At 47.3% G+C, this 15,251-nt stretch overlaps 1 protein-coding gene across 3 annotated transcripts in view; it reads right to left on the bottom strand.

Annotated features, from left to right (window-relative positions):
- Positions 1–15,251, bottom strand: part of ZRANB3 (zinc finger RANBP2-type containing 3) — a 929,924-nt gene that overhangs the window by 379,637 nt on the left and 535,036 nt on the right. For all 3 annotated transcript variants that reach the window (XM_078681806.1, XM_078681805.1, XM_078681807.1), the window contains one exon: positions 2,243–2,377. In XM_078681806.1, coding sequence (XP_078537932.1) covers positions 2,243–2,377 — 135 coding nt within the window. The remainder of the gene's footprint in view (positions 1–2,242; positions 2,378–15,251) is intronic.

The following is a 15,251-nucleotide window of genomic DNA, read 5'->3' as shown; positions in this document are numbered from 1 at the left end:
AAAAGGAGGATACAGCATCTCCGAGGAATATTGAAGGGGCATACGCTGTTCTGATTGTATGTACTCTTTTGCTTATTTTTCCAAGTACTCATATGAAATGTAGTTTTAACGTTAATATATAAGGTTGGATGGCTGCTGGTTAATAAAAGTGGAGAAAGTTGTAGCCTAATCCTCCCCTCTGAGTCCTTAATAAAATTGAAACTTTCTGTTACGAAAGCTAGGACATTTTTCATTACACAGTATAATTCCAGCAAGTCTTTGTTCATTTGTTATGTGAAACTCCCAGAATTATGCCACTACTCCACACTGCATAAATAAGCATTGTTCAAGGCAACATTTTACTGCAAGGGCTCAGGAATAACGAGAACTACTAGAACGCGACCTGCTGTTGCTCGCACCACTTGTGTTTTCTCGCTACTTTTTACAAATTATTCCTCAAGCCAAAAACTGACACAACGACACATTTTGCACTACAATATAGCACTAATTGATGGATATGCATTTAGCATAATTATGTGCAATTTCACGTGATTTAATTGAAACTTTGCGTAATTAGGTGAAACCATATTACTTTAATTTTGTACACCCCTGCTCAGAAACATAGATCATGACCAACAAAAGCATGGTAGTTGAATGCTACTGAGGTTTCTTCTTCCCTGATAAAGTTATCAAAACAACCTTTGCAAAAGTTTGCCTGTTAGTTTGCAGCATTGACTTACAATACGGAACAGCATCACTCAAAGTTGATACTACGATAACAAAAAGCTTAAATGCAATAGGGTGATCAATTTAGTATGTAAGACAATTGCTAAATTACCTGTAGACAAGTCAAAGAAAATGTTATTTAAACATAACAGCCGTGCCAGGTTAGATTTAATGCATAACACACAACAGTAGGCCTGTTACCCAAGACACTCTTAGAAAAATACTAATATGGCATGGATAATGGTGATACAAATAAGCTTTATGTATTATCACCGCCCCTCAATCTTTCTGGTAATTCAAATCCAGCCAGGTGTCAAACATTAATGCGGTACAACCACGGTGAACGAACAATCTGTCGTGATACCACCACCCACCAGACACTACTTGTGGAAAAAGTGTGGAGAAGAGAGTGAGCCCCTCACGGAAGAACCGCCAATCGGGTTATCTGACTCACAATTGCCAGTATACCCAATTATCATCATTGGTGACTCACTCTCATAACAGTGGGAAAAGGGAACAGAAAAAACTAACAACATGTAACAGTGTTTTTTCGATATCAGCCCCACAATCTGCTGATAGTTCCTATCAAAACAAGACAATGTGTTGCCCTTGCTGTACTTTTGTGCACAATTAACACAAACCAAAAAAACAAAGAACCCCCAGTGAGAAAGAAAAGTGAATCTCACGCAGTTAAAACAGAAGAGTTCACTGGCCACTCATGATTTATTCTGGGCTGTGAAACCTTCTGACATAAAAATGACTCACACCATAAGCACTATCAGGTGGGTCATAGTGCACTATGACCCACCTGATAGTGCTTATGGTGTGAGTCATTTTTATGCACTATGACCCACCTGATAGTGCTTATGGTGTGAGTCATTTTTATGTCAGAAGGTTTCACAGCCCAGAATAAATCATGAGTGGCCAGTGAACTCTTCTGTTTTAACTGTGTGAGATTCACTTTTCTTTCTCACTGGGGGTTCTTTGGTTTTTTGGTTTGTGTTAATTGTGCACAAGAGTACAGCAAGAGCAACACGTTGTCTTGTTTTGATAGGAACTATCAGCAGATTGTGGGGCTGATATCGAAAAAACACTGTTACATGTTGTTAGTTTTTTCTGTTCCCTTTTCCCACTGTTATGAGAGTGAGTCACCAATGATGATAATTGGGTATACTGGCAATTGTGAGTCAGATAACCCGATTGGCGGTTCTTCCGTGAGGGGCTCACTCTCTTCTCCACACTTTTTCCACAAGTAGTGTCTGGTGGGTGGTGGTATCACGACAGATTGTTCGTTCACCGTGGTTGTACCGCATTAATGTTTGACACCTGGCTGGAATTGAATTACCAGAAAGATTGAGGGGCGGTGATAATACATAAAGCTTATTTGTATCACCATTATCCATGCCATATTAGTATTTTTCTAAGAGTGTCTTGGGTAACAGGCCTACTGTTGTGTGTTATGGTTTGAGTGGGGGGCGGCCTGTGCCCTTTTCTTCCACCTGAGACTCCTTTTGTTTGGACTAGATTTAATGCATACCTTGGCAATCGCAGTCTGTTTGTACATTCGGGTAATGAGCCCCATAACTTGAACAAAGGGATTGCCAGTCTCCGAGGCAAGCAAGTCTGGAGCCCTCATTAATTTCTCATATTCTTCAAAGCTGCTATTCATTTCCTACGAGACAGGAATAAGAAGTGTTTGGAAAATTGAACTGAAAAACAATTAATTACAGCGTGAATAATGTTCTACTTTCTGGCAAAAAAAAAATAATTAGGAGGTTTGGGTTGCTTATGTAAACACATCAGCCCAGAGAAAGGTGAGTCACAGTCTTACCAATTACAGTATACCGTAACAAGAGAGAACAGAAAGAGTACTTTTATCAGCACAATTAAGCAAACACGAATAACTTCCCCACATAAACATGTTAACAAAGAAAAAAGCTAAATAATTACCAGATTATTGATAATGCACATGTTCAGCAAAATAAGGCTTCTTAATTTGTAAAGAAAAAGTATGGTATTAAACCTTGAAGTAAGTATAATCTAACTGTAACGTGTCTAGTACGTGCTACCATAATAGGCCAACTTGCAAGTCTGCAGCCTCGAGTGGAAATGAAATACCGTTTCCAATTTATTGTACTTCTAATTGGGTTCAGCTTTCACCAAAGAGCACAGTAAGGTGCCACCATGTTCGAGAGTAAAGGCAAATGAACAATCACTTATAAGAGCCGAGAACAGGGGCCAAATATACGAAGCCATTTAGTGGTCTCAAAGCCTGCGATTTGCTAAATCACAGGTTTTGTAACCATTTAACACCTTTTTTAAATGCACTAAACCCATTTAGCGATTTTGTGATAGGTTAGTGAATAGCTCAATGAGTTTAGGAAGGCATTTATAATCGCAATTTGGAAAAGGGGTATTTAGAGCGTCCCTTCCAGATTGCGAAGTATCAATGGTTTGCGACCACAATTTCAGTCACAATTCATTGACAGGTTACCAACTCCTAAAAGGAGGCAGTAACCCATTCACAAATGGGAAGTAGTCCCATAAGACCCCTTCATCTTTGTGAAAGAAAAATACATGTTTGGAGGTGGGCAATAGCTCAGGGTTCAACTGACACTTAAAAAAGGACTATGTCGCTGAGCTATTGGTAGTCTGCTAGTAGGGCAATAACAATCATTGGACCATGTAGCCTTCATGGTGCAGTGATGAGGACATTATTAAATAACAGAAAGGGCTACGATGAAGTGATCTCTGTCATAGCATTATTTTTGTCTCAATGAAGGGCAACTACAGATCTAGCATCTCAACTGCCATCCGGAGCACCAGTGCAAACGAGGCCCTTTCTTCCTTTGGTGGCCCATGTGGAGAGTCAATCTCTGTTTCAAGTGAGATATCTAGCCCACTGGCATTTGGTAAATCCAAATTCAGTTTTTCCTCAGTATTGTCTAAGGGGAGTTATCATCACCATACTCCTCAAAATCAGTGTCCTGGCTGGAGCCTATATATCTTCTGTATAAGTTCTGGTTTAGGGCCACAAAGAGAAAGGAGCCTCTACTGAATGGTTGCACCCTAGCAAAGGTACTGGGTCAGAGTCAGGCTATACAATGACCAGCAGTGCTTTTGTGATCTGGTGACATGACATTGGTCTCGCACAGGTTGATATTAGTTTGGGGTCAGTCATAGGCATCAGCACCAGATAATTTATTGGCGGTTGTGGAGTCTATATCTGCACCAGTGTATCAGAATTAGTACAGGCCTCAAGAGGACAGAGGTACTAAGGAGAGGTCTCTCTGTAAGAAATCTGACTGGAGGCTGGATAGCTCCATGAGGCACAAAGGCACACCAGAGAGGGCCAGAATCACACCAAAGATATACAGCATGGCCTCCTTGAAGGCTGCGATCTGAGCAGGGGTCGACGACTGGAGGAACTTGGGGCACATCAAGAATAGCTGAGGAATCCGGTAAAAATTATGGACTTCAAGGGAAATTGACGTTTGTAGTGTTGCCCTCACACCGTCCCACGATTAGTGTGATGGGGTCAAGTCCCACTTTCTCTTTTTATGTTCTCGCCTGGACTTCAACTTTGGCGAGCCATAAGATTTCAAGTAGGAATTGAATCGTTTGTAAAACTGCCTAATGGTCCAGGACCAAAACCAGGCCTGCGACTTGGAGCCGGAGCAAGACCAGAACTTCGACAGTGACCTCTTTTTGTGTCCTGTAATGTAAAGCACTGACTAATCATGCATAATAGCACACAACTTAGAGTTGTGACAGGAGCTCCGGCACCAAAGACACAAATAGTGCCAGTCTGTGACTGCCATCTGCTTCCTGCAGTCTCGACACACTTTGATGCCTGTATTTTTGGATGGATGCATGATTCGCTAGCACAGCTTGCACATTTTGGAGTCGTTGTAAGAATGACAAAGGTTGTGTGCGGAGATCTAATCTGGTCTGCATTGGGAGCTGAAGAAGGAAAGGAAATTCCATCAGTGCGCAGGAGTAGTGCTTATATGCTCCTCTCTTCAGTTACGTATGAAGCCTATGCAGAGCTGTGCGATGCAACCGGCCATCAAGCTGGAGCACAGTTCTTGAAATTCTCTGGACCCAGTCTGGCCCTTGGGAATATTCAAAAAGTGAGGAATCGGCAGTTATAAAAATCCAGAAGAATTAATTTAGTTTTCTCCTTCACTATCAACTGCCTGCAAACTTTCTTTAGGCTTGCCAGATTCACAAGGGTTTTCAAACCATATATTTTAACACATTTTCCAGTTACGTATATCAATTATCTTTGAACGTGTTACCATGATGAGAGTTCAACTTTAAAGAGGCTTCAATAGTAAGGTGCTTATAACTACAGCTTAATCAGGCATGCAACGCCCACAGAGCTAAAAGGGCGTAAGTTTCCATCCCCCCCTCATCTCCCCGTTGTGTGTTTCAGCCCGGGTTGCTGCAGCTTGAGCTGAAGTGGGCTAGGCTGGGTTTTGTCTAGAGTCTTATCCACTCCACACCCAAGTTTTTCACTGGTCTTTAAAAGACCATTTACATGCCTATGTGAACCAGTTAACGAGGCGTTGTGTTTTTTCACTGGTTCCATTCCCCCCTGGGTCCACACTCTGCCTATTCCTTACATTTGTATTTTAGTTTTACTGCCACAGTGGGAGAATGCATTTCGTGAGAAGTTCTCTCACGAGTAGGGATGACACCTTTCCTAGAGAAAAATACCAGCCATTTGTTTAACGAGTCTGCAAAGGCCTTGCCTTGACACTTAATAGGGCTGTAAATAAAATGGTGTGTATTTGTTTGCAACATGACTTTTCTGTCTTTGTTTCCTTTAATTATTAGATCAATAATGCAGCCCTGTAACAAATTTAAAAGTGCTATTTATATCTGCTGTTTGAAGTTTGCACAAATAAGTGCTAAAAATACTGGCTTTAGGCGATTTTGCTTATTTATACTGACTGGGGTATCAAAATATTGGTGGTACCGGTATAACTCCAGGTGTCTAGGAATACATCCTGCATTCAGACAACTTCCTCCTCATTCTCACTGCTCACCCATCACTTTCATGTTCACCCTGCACTCACAGCGATAAAACTGCTCAGTATGCACTCCTGCCATTCACCCGCCCTCTACTCTGCACTCACATGAGCACACTGCTCACCCTGCACGCACATGTCACTCCACTCACTTGTCACTTTTACCCTACTCTTACAATGATGACACTGCACTCACACTGTTAACCTGCACTCACAGCATTCATCCTCCACTTAGCCTGCGTTCACACAAGCATACCACTAACCCTGCACTCACAGCGACCACACTGAACTTATGCCCCTTGCCTGAGCTCACGCTGTTCTCCCTCCACTTACCCTCCGGTCACATGAGCACACTGCTCACCCTGCACTCATAATGATCCCACTGCTCTCACACCACTCTCCATGCACTCAAGCATTTCACCCTGCACTTACACAAGCACATACTCACCCTGCACTCATGTGACACTTCACTCACCTGTCACTTTCACTGCTCACGCTGCAATCTCATACACTTACCATAAGTTAATTCCTCCCACTTTGCACTTTCACCCGCACCCAAACTCATATGGCACATCACTCACTCCTCTCACCCTGTCACATCACCCACTGTGCACTCACATAGGCTCTCCTGTCACTCACACAGCTCACCCTTCACTCACACTGGCATAGCACTCACCCTGCACTCACACCATGGAAACAAGCACAGCACTCACCCTGGAATCACCACTCACCCTGCACATCCTCCTCTCAGCCTGCGCTCACATGGACAAACCTCTCAGCCTGCATTCATACAGGCACTCTTTTCATCCTTTCTGCACACAGGGACAATAGTCTGCAGGAACTCATAGCGACATACTGCTCACTCTGCACTAACTCCTCTCATCATGCACTCACCGGCCACTCTCAAAGATCACTCTCGCCACTCACCCTGCACACCACTCATCCTGCATTTACACCATTCACTCCTCACTTTGCACACATTCCTCTCACCCAACACTCACATGGACCCTGCTCTCACACTGTATTCATGCAGCTCACCAGAAATGCAAATTTTTCACCCTACACTTGTACCACTTATGCTGCACTCACTCACACTTTTCACCATCACCCAGCACTTACATGAGCACATCTCTTACTCTGCACATATAAAAAGTTACACAACTCTTATGAATATACACATATTTCTACACAGGCACCCTCAGAGTACCTGCTCCTTATGTAGTCCTAGACGCCGACTTTCATTTTGGGACTTGTAAGTTGTTTTTCTTTACATTGTAAGTTGGGTCTCAAAAACCCCAAAATGCATTGCTACTGGATAAAATCCAAGGGTGCGGAAAAGGTCAAGTGTTTCATAAGATCAGGTGAAAGCTGTGAATTAGTTCATTTCCAAAACTGCAACTGCCTGATCCACACATGAAATCAAATATAAGCCCCATACATCTATTTTAAGTTAGTGTACTTTTCATTCACATCATATTTGCAACAAACATTGACAAGGCAATATATTATCATTTTTTAATAGTGTACTAAGAACATGTTTTTATTAAGCTCCACTAAAAGGCAAGGCCGATATAGCAAAAGCAGCAGGGCAAACAGTCCTAACACAACAAAAGCATATAGATTAATGGAAGTGTGAGTGGCAGTGTGTCTGTGTGCGAGTGTACAAATGTATGAAAGAGTGCAAAAGATATAGTGAGAATGTGTATGTGAGAGGATGTGCGTGTCCGGGTATGTGAATTATGCGTGCAAAAGTGCTGCTGTCCTTCGATATTTCCCTGCCCTACATAAGTCTTATCCATTACAAACTTTTAACCAAGTTATTTTTATTATAAGTAGTCTTAGAAAAAAGTATAACCTTGCTATGATGCCAATGTTCTTGTACATCAAATATCCAAAAATGGGAGGAGCTTGGCGGGCATCCGTGATGGCCGCGTGAGCACAGCGCTCTCCGGACCCCCGCCACTCCCGGCATGATAGCCTGAACATATCCTGATTCTTCACGAGGATTTATGTAGAGGACGCTGGGCTGATTTTCCTGGGATTTTTGGAATTTGATTTGGACCCGGGGCGCCGAAGATACGGCGATTCGAACTTTCGGGGTCCGCCCTTGAGGTGCCGAACAACAGCGGCAGGGGGATTGGACTTGTGGGTCGCCCTCTTAAGTTTCGGTTTCGATTCTGCCTCAGACTGAGACATCTGGCAGGGGAGTCTGGCCTGGGCTGGGTCCGGCGCACGGGACGGCTGTCGGGCCTTTGGCTGGCTTATTCTCCTTTCAGGCTGGTCCTCTCCTAGTGGTACCCTTGCAGCGGCCTTTTGGTCCCGACGCCCTACTTTCCTGCGGCCATTTCCTTCGGGTCGAGTGAGTCTGCTGGTGACGCGGTTTCCGACATGGCGGGCAGAGGGGACCGAGAGACACGAAAGACCAAGACGCCCCTGCGTGGGGGCCCGGTCCAGTCTAACGTTATGGACCGTTACACCCATGCGAAGGGGTCCCCCGGAGCCGCCCTGCCTGGCCCAAGTGCGGTTGACCACATTGTGGACGCGTCAACGGAACCGTCCTTGCAGGACATCATGGGCGCCATTTCTGGCATGAAGGAAACGATAGGTCACCAATATGAAGCTTTGGCCCACAAAATCGACACCGTGGCCATTGATGTGAACTTGATTCGGGCCGACCTATCTAAAACCAATGAGAAGGTGAAGTCATTGGATCTCAAGTCATCCAGCCTCACGGCAGACGTCTCGGAGATACAGACGGAGATTGGCAATCTCCGTAGGGTGAACGATTTCATGACCCGGCGCTTGGAGGACTTTGAGAACAGGGCACGTCGCTGTAATGTGCGTGTGGTTGGCGTTCCGGAGAATCCAGAACCGCACTCTGTTGATCTCCTGGTCGAGGACCTGATCCAGAACTACCTCTCTCCGTCTGGGCTGAGTAAATTCTTCGCAGTGGAGAGTGCCCATCGTGTTCCGGGAGGCCAGGGTAAGCCTGGCGCCCCGCCGAGCCCTATTGTTGCGAAACTCTTCCACTATAGGGATCGGGACGCTATCCTGCAGGCATCACGTGTGAAGGGCCCGGTGGCCTTTGAGAATGCCACGGTGAACTTTTATCCGGACTTTTCTCAACAGGTGCAGAAACAGCGTATGGGCTTCCGTGGAGTCAAGAAGCGTCTCCGGGACATGGGATTGCGCTACGCTATGCTTTTTCCGACCAGGCTGCGAGTTGAGTACAATGGCCGAACCTTTTTCTTTGATCGGCCTGATTCTGTGAATGACTGGCTGGACTCTCTACCGGACCGACCTCCTGCGGCTGAGTCCGCCGCCCACCCGGGTGGTGCTGAGGGTGGTGTAGAGAGCTGAACTATTTGTCTATGCCCGGGTCCTCGTGTAAAGTAACTTCTTCTGGGATTCTATGCCTAAGTGCCTCTACTGTCTGTGTGTTTTCCTTGTTATTTGTCTTGTTGGGGTGGCGGGTGGGCCAGAGCCTTTCCTCCTCCGGGGTCTTTTTGTAGAATGGGGGTTCTTGGGCGACAGGCACACTGCATGTTGGGGTGGCTTTTTAGCTTCTTGCAGGGGTGCAGGGTGGGGGGTGTTTCCTTGATTGTTGGGGGGTGGGTGGATGGGAAGTTTGATGTTTGTGTGTTGTGTTCTCAAGGCGATTCTATCTTGCTAATGATGTTTTTGATGTCATGCTCATTGGAGGGGGGTTGCGGCGTTGCTGTGTGGGATGGGGGGTAGCGGGTTGAGGTTTATTTCGTGGAATGTTAATGGTCTGGGGGATCGTATTAAGCGGGGTGTGGTGTTGCGATGTATACGACGTTTGTCTCCAGATATTGTTTTTCTACAGGAGACTCATTTGGTGGGCAATACATGTCGTGCAATGAATAGGTGCGGCTATCGCCTCGCCGCACATTCGGGGTTTACCACGGGTTCCTGGGGGGTGGGTATCCTTGTTCGGGCTTCCCTCCCCCTAGCTATTGATGATGTGATCCTTGATGATCGGGGGCGTTATGCCGTCCTCGTGGGTCGCTATGAGGGTCGGACCCTTTCCTTGTTTGCCGTTTATGTGCCCCCCGGTCTACAGACCTCTACCTTTTCCGATTTGGGCCGTGTGCTGTTGAACCTCCCTGATAGTACTCTCTTCATAGCAGGTGACTTTAATTCTGTGTTCTCCGGTCTACATGATCGTCACCCCCCCAGGGACACCTCTTTGGCCCAACAGTGGCTGGGTGGGTTTCTGGATACGCTCGGCTTGGTGGATTGCTGGAGACTTATGCATCCTACTCAGCTTCAATACACTTTCCACTCTGGGGCCCATGGGAGTCTGTCTAGACTGGATTATTTCCTGATGCCTGCGGCGCAGTCGCCAGCGGTTCGTGAGATTAGACACCTCCCCCGGGGCATCTCTGATCATTCACCGCTCTGGCTTTGTTTTGAGGTGGGGGTGGAGTCGGCGGGCCGGGTGGCTCCTATCAACCCATGGTACCTCACCTCCCCCGAGACCCGCAATCTCTTGATTAAGTCTTTGGACAATTATTTTTTAGACAACGAGGGTTCCGTCTCCTCTGCGGTATCCCTGTGGGAGGCCTTTAAGACAGTGATTCGCGGGCAGGCCCTTTCCCTTATTGCTGAATCCAAAAAGGCGAGGAATCGGGAGGTGGTGGACCTTGAGAGGGAGATTGCTGAGATAGAGGCTGACCTAGAATCGGATGTTACATCTGATAAACTCCACGCCCTGGGTCTGAAACAATTTGCTTATAAGTCTTTGGTCACAGATGCGGCTAAACTGATGTTTCGGGAGCAACAGGGTCGTTTGTATGATGTGGGGGACAAAGCGGGTAAATTACTGGCATGGTTGGATAAGAAGGAGAGGGCGAATCGTGTGGTGCCTGTGATTCAGACTTCGAATGGTGTGGGAGTGACAGACCCGGTTGGAATAGTTGAATGTTTTGCGGATTATTTTCGGGTGGTTTATACCCCTGTGTCTGAACGGGATGTTGATGACTCTCGCCTTTTGTTGCGTGATATAGCTCTGCCCAGTGTTTCCGATTTAGACCGAGTCTCTTTGGAGTCCCCTTTTACTACGGACGAGATAGCGACGGCCATTCGCTCACTCCGTTCGGGCAAAGCTTTGGGCCCGAATGGATTGCCAATTGAATTGTACAAGCTACGTCCTGACAGGGTGGCGCCCTATCTTCGTACCATGTTTCTGGAATCCCGCGAACGGGGTATTCTCCCATATGATCAGCGTCTGGCTACGATAGTTGTTATTCCCAAAGAAGGTAAACCTCGGGACCTTTGTTCGTCTTACAGGCCCATTTCCCTGTTGAATGTTGAACCCAAGGTCCTGGCTAAGCTCCTGGCTACCCGCCTCTTGACGGTCATTAGTGGCTTGGTTCATCCGGATCAATCCGGATTTATCCCGCATCGCAACACGGCTCTTAACCTACGTCGTCTCCACGGAGCTGTTGCGAGGGCGGGGCTTCTGACGGAGCCGGCCATTTTGGCTTCGCTAGACGCCTCGATGGCCTTTGACACGGTAGAGTGGCCCTATCTTTGGGCAGCTCTTGAGAAATTTGGTTTTGGACCTGAGTTTATTGGTTGGGTGAAGTTGTTATACGCCGAACCCTTGGCACAGGTAGTGGTGAACGGTCGAGTTTCTGTCCCCTTCTGTCTTGGTAGGGGGACCCGTCAGGGGTGCCCCCTGTCTCAGTTGCTTTTCGCGCTTGCTCTGGAACCGTTGGCTGCGTGGCTTCGATGGGAACCTTCACTCAAAGGGATCCGTTGGTCACCGGATTTTGAAGACCGCGTCTCGCTTTACGCGGATGACATTCTTCTGTATCTTACTTCCCCGCGTAAATCTTTAAATGTCTTATTTGACGTTCTTACTTTGTTTGGTGCTAACTCGGGTCTGGTTATTAATTGGGCTAAGTCCTGTGTGTATGTTCTCTCGGGTGTTTTGCCCCCATTACCGGACAGGTTTCCTATCCAGGTTGTCCAATCTGGCTTCAAGTATTTGGGGATCTTTATTACGCTGGACTCCTCACTCCGGTTCGAGCGTAACCTCCTCCCCCCGCTTCTTAGACTGCGACTGGATGTTGCCCGTTGGTGTAAGCTACCCCTGTCTCCTCTGGGCAGGGCTGCCCTTTTTAAAATGATGTCTTTGCCGCGATTCCTATACGCGCTTCAAAATTCTTATGACGACATTCCCGCTACCTATTTCCGGGAGATCGAGAGTCTTCAAAGGCAACTGATCTGGGACGGGCATCCACGTATCGCCCTTGCGAAACTTACCATCCCTTGGTATGACGGGGGCATGGCGCTCCCCGATATCAAGAGATATTATTGGGCTGCCCAGCTGTCGGCCATTAACCACGCAATGTATTCCCCGGGTCGAGTTCCGGCCTTTGAGATGGATAGACTCCAGCTGCCGGGAGGGGATTTTAATAGAGCGCTTTATTCCAGATCGGCCGGGCGCCATCTTGCGGGCCCGTCCAGGATCGCAGTCAATGTGTGGCGCGCCGTGAATGTGAGTTTGGGATGGGAGAATCGACTGACAATGGCGACTCCGCTTTATGCTTCTGAACGTTTGGGGTGTCTCTGGTCTACTAAGGGCTTTGACCGCTGGGATATGATTGGGATATGTAAAGTGGGTGATGTCTGTGTGAAGGGTAGAGTGAAGTCTTTCCAGGCCCTTAAGGCAGAATATGACTTGAGTGATAGAGAGTTTTTTCGGTATTTGCAGGTCCGGCATGCCCTGGCCTCAGTTCTGACTCCTGATGTGACCCTGCCCGAGTCCTCCCCCCTTGAGGATCGTATACTGGATGGACACCTGCCCGATAGCACTATCTCCCTTATTTACAAGAAACTGATTAATAATCGTGCTGACTTATTGGTCCGACTTAGGGAGGTTTGGGTCGGTGACGGATTGGACTTGGATGACGAGGATTGGCAGTCGGCACTCTCTTCTCCGAAAGAGGTCGCCATCCCCGCCTGTCTCCGTTTGGTTCAACTTAAGATCCTCCACCGGGTGTATGTAACTGGTCCGCGTCTGGTTGTGATGGGTTTTTCCCCAGATGGCTTATGCAAGCGTGGTTGTGGGATGAGTGCTACATTTCTGCATATTCTTTGGGAGTGCCCGGTGGTAGCAGCCTACTGGATTGATGTGCTTGCGGTGATGACTGTTGTGACTGGTATTACCCTGCGGCCTGAGGCCCGACGATGCCTGTTGAATGTGTGGGAACCCACCGACTATTCTGTGGCCCAGACCAGATGGGCGACCGTGGGATACATAGTCGCGAAGCGGGACATTGCGCAACTCTGGTGCGCATCCAGACCTCCCGAAGTCTCGGTGTGGGAGGATAACATGGACTGGTCCATGTTCCGAGAGAAGACCGTCTATGTGGCTAGGGGCAGACCCAGGGCGTGGACGAAGATTTGGGGTCAGTGGAATGCATATCGTGGAGATATTTGTACCCCTCCCTTGGTTGACACTCCCGATGTTACCCTATCTCCCTAGGCTGACGTTCCCGAAAATTTGTCATGTTGTTTTAGGATTTTCCTGCCCTCCCGGCTGCCCCCCCCCCCCCCGGCCTTGCCGAGTCCCATTGATTTGCTTTTGTCTTCCTGATTAGTGGCTTTCCCCTCCGCCTTCTGGGCTGACTTGATTAATGTGCATTTGCCTTGTTTAGAGTTTGTTGTTTTTATGACTAATACAGAAAATTGTTATGTCCTGTCCTATGCTTTGAGCAATAATTGGTATATGCTTTGTGCCTGGCCACGGAAGTGATCGTTTGCTTCTTATGTTGTGCGTTGCTATTAGCGGCCAGCCTGTGTGGTTGTGGGCCCATCTCTGTAATTCTTATTTTATTGCTCAATAAAAGTCTTTAACCAAAAAAAAAATAAATATATCCAAAAATGCTTTAAAATGTTTAAAAGATTAAGGTGCTGTGTGAAGAATGAGACATTGCTTTCAAGAAGTTGTATATTCTCTCCCACAATTGCTCATTTGGATAAAGTCAGGTTTAAAAAAGTAATGTGGGTTGCAGTAAAGCTGCAGCTAATGTATATTAATTTATACCTTGTTAAATAGTTTGGTTGGCATACACATCATGGAAAAATGAATAATTACATGTTGTACGAGTTATTTACCTTCAGTAATGATGTATCTGGTAGAGACGATTCTAGCCGCAGATTCCTTCACGTAGAATTATCCCCAGGCATGAGACTGGATCCGGAAACTTTTTGCCACAGCATCCCTGCGCGCCGGGGGCAGGGCGACATCACGCGACTCCGCCCAGGCATCATCCGTACGTGACATTAGCGAGGTCACATAAACCCCACCCCGGCACGCCTACGTTAGTTTTCTTTGGAGAACTTTTCCGAACCACAACGCGGAGCCAGCAAAAAAAGAACGTGGGAGCGTGGGAACAGTGTGCGAAAGAGTATACAAAAAAGAAATCCCATAAGAGCAGTGCAACACCGCAGTGTCCAAGGGCAGAGAGAGAGAGAAAGAGCAGAGCCCTGAGCAGCCACCCTGCCAATACACAGACCGCAATCCCCCAACCTCACCCCCAGAGATAGGGAACCTGCATAAAGTCATGACAAATGCAGCAGGCCAACAACCACACCCCGAAACAAAGAAGGGGAGACAGACCCAACAGGCAGGAACAACCAACCTCCAGCCACCCCAGCCTAGAGGGCATCCACCCCCAAGAACAAGGGAAGGCACGACTAGAGGGCCCCAACTCAGAGGTGGTAGAGGGGCCAGGCCCCTAGTAGCAAGAGGAAGGGAGGAAGGGAGAGACGGGAGGCAACCCCCCGACCTGGAGCAGCCAAGGCAGCGGGGCATAGGAGCACCAGAACCCCACCTTCCCAGAACAAAAGAAGAGGGAAGAACAGCAACCATAAGGAGCCACGGTCAATAGCAAAAGAAGGTACTCACAGAGGACATGGCCCCCCATCGGGAGGCGAGTAGCAAGGACCAGCCCAAGGGTCCTCGCAGAATGGGGAGGAAGGGCGGGCCATGAAGGAATCTGCGGCTAGAATCGTCTCTACCAGATACATCGTTACCGAAGGTAAGTAACTCGTACATCAGATTGAGACTACTAGCCGCAGATTCCTTCACGTAGAATAGATACCCTAGCAATGCCCACAGGGAAGGAGGGCCTGCGAAAGGACCCCACCAGCCTGGACAGGACAGAAGGCCCACAGGGGACCAGACCTGTAGACCAGGGAGGTAACCTCGTCCCTACCAGGCAAGAGGACACCCACAAATCAAACGCCAGCAGCCCCAGAAGGGATGTAGGGGAAAGAAGGAAGAGTTGAGGTCCACACACTCACAACAGAGGAACCTAGGCAAGGCTTGTGCAATGTTGTTAGTAATGTTAATGCAATACTTAATATTTATAAGCCTTTATTTCAAGACAGTTTAAATGGTGCTAGATATCCATTCCCATGAAGACTTTGCGCCCTGAATGGCAGTACAGTTTTTACTGCACATTTGTTTAA

Source organism: Lissotriton helveticus, chromosome 3_1 (genome assembly GCF_964261635.1).
Source record: "Lissotriton helveticus chromosome 3_1, aLisHel1.1, whole genome shotgun sequence".
Lineage (NCBI taxonomy): Eukaryota > Metazoa > Chordata > Amphibia > Caudata > Salamandridae > Lissotriton > Lissotriton helveticus.
The sequence above is the reverse complement of the archived record's forward strand: the minus strand, read 5'-3'. Positions and strand labels throughout refer to the sequence as shown.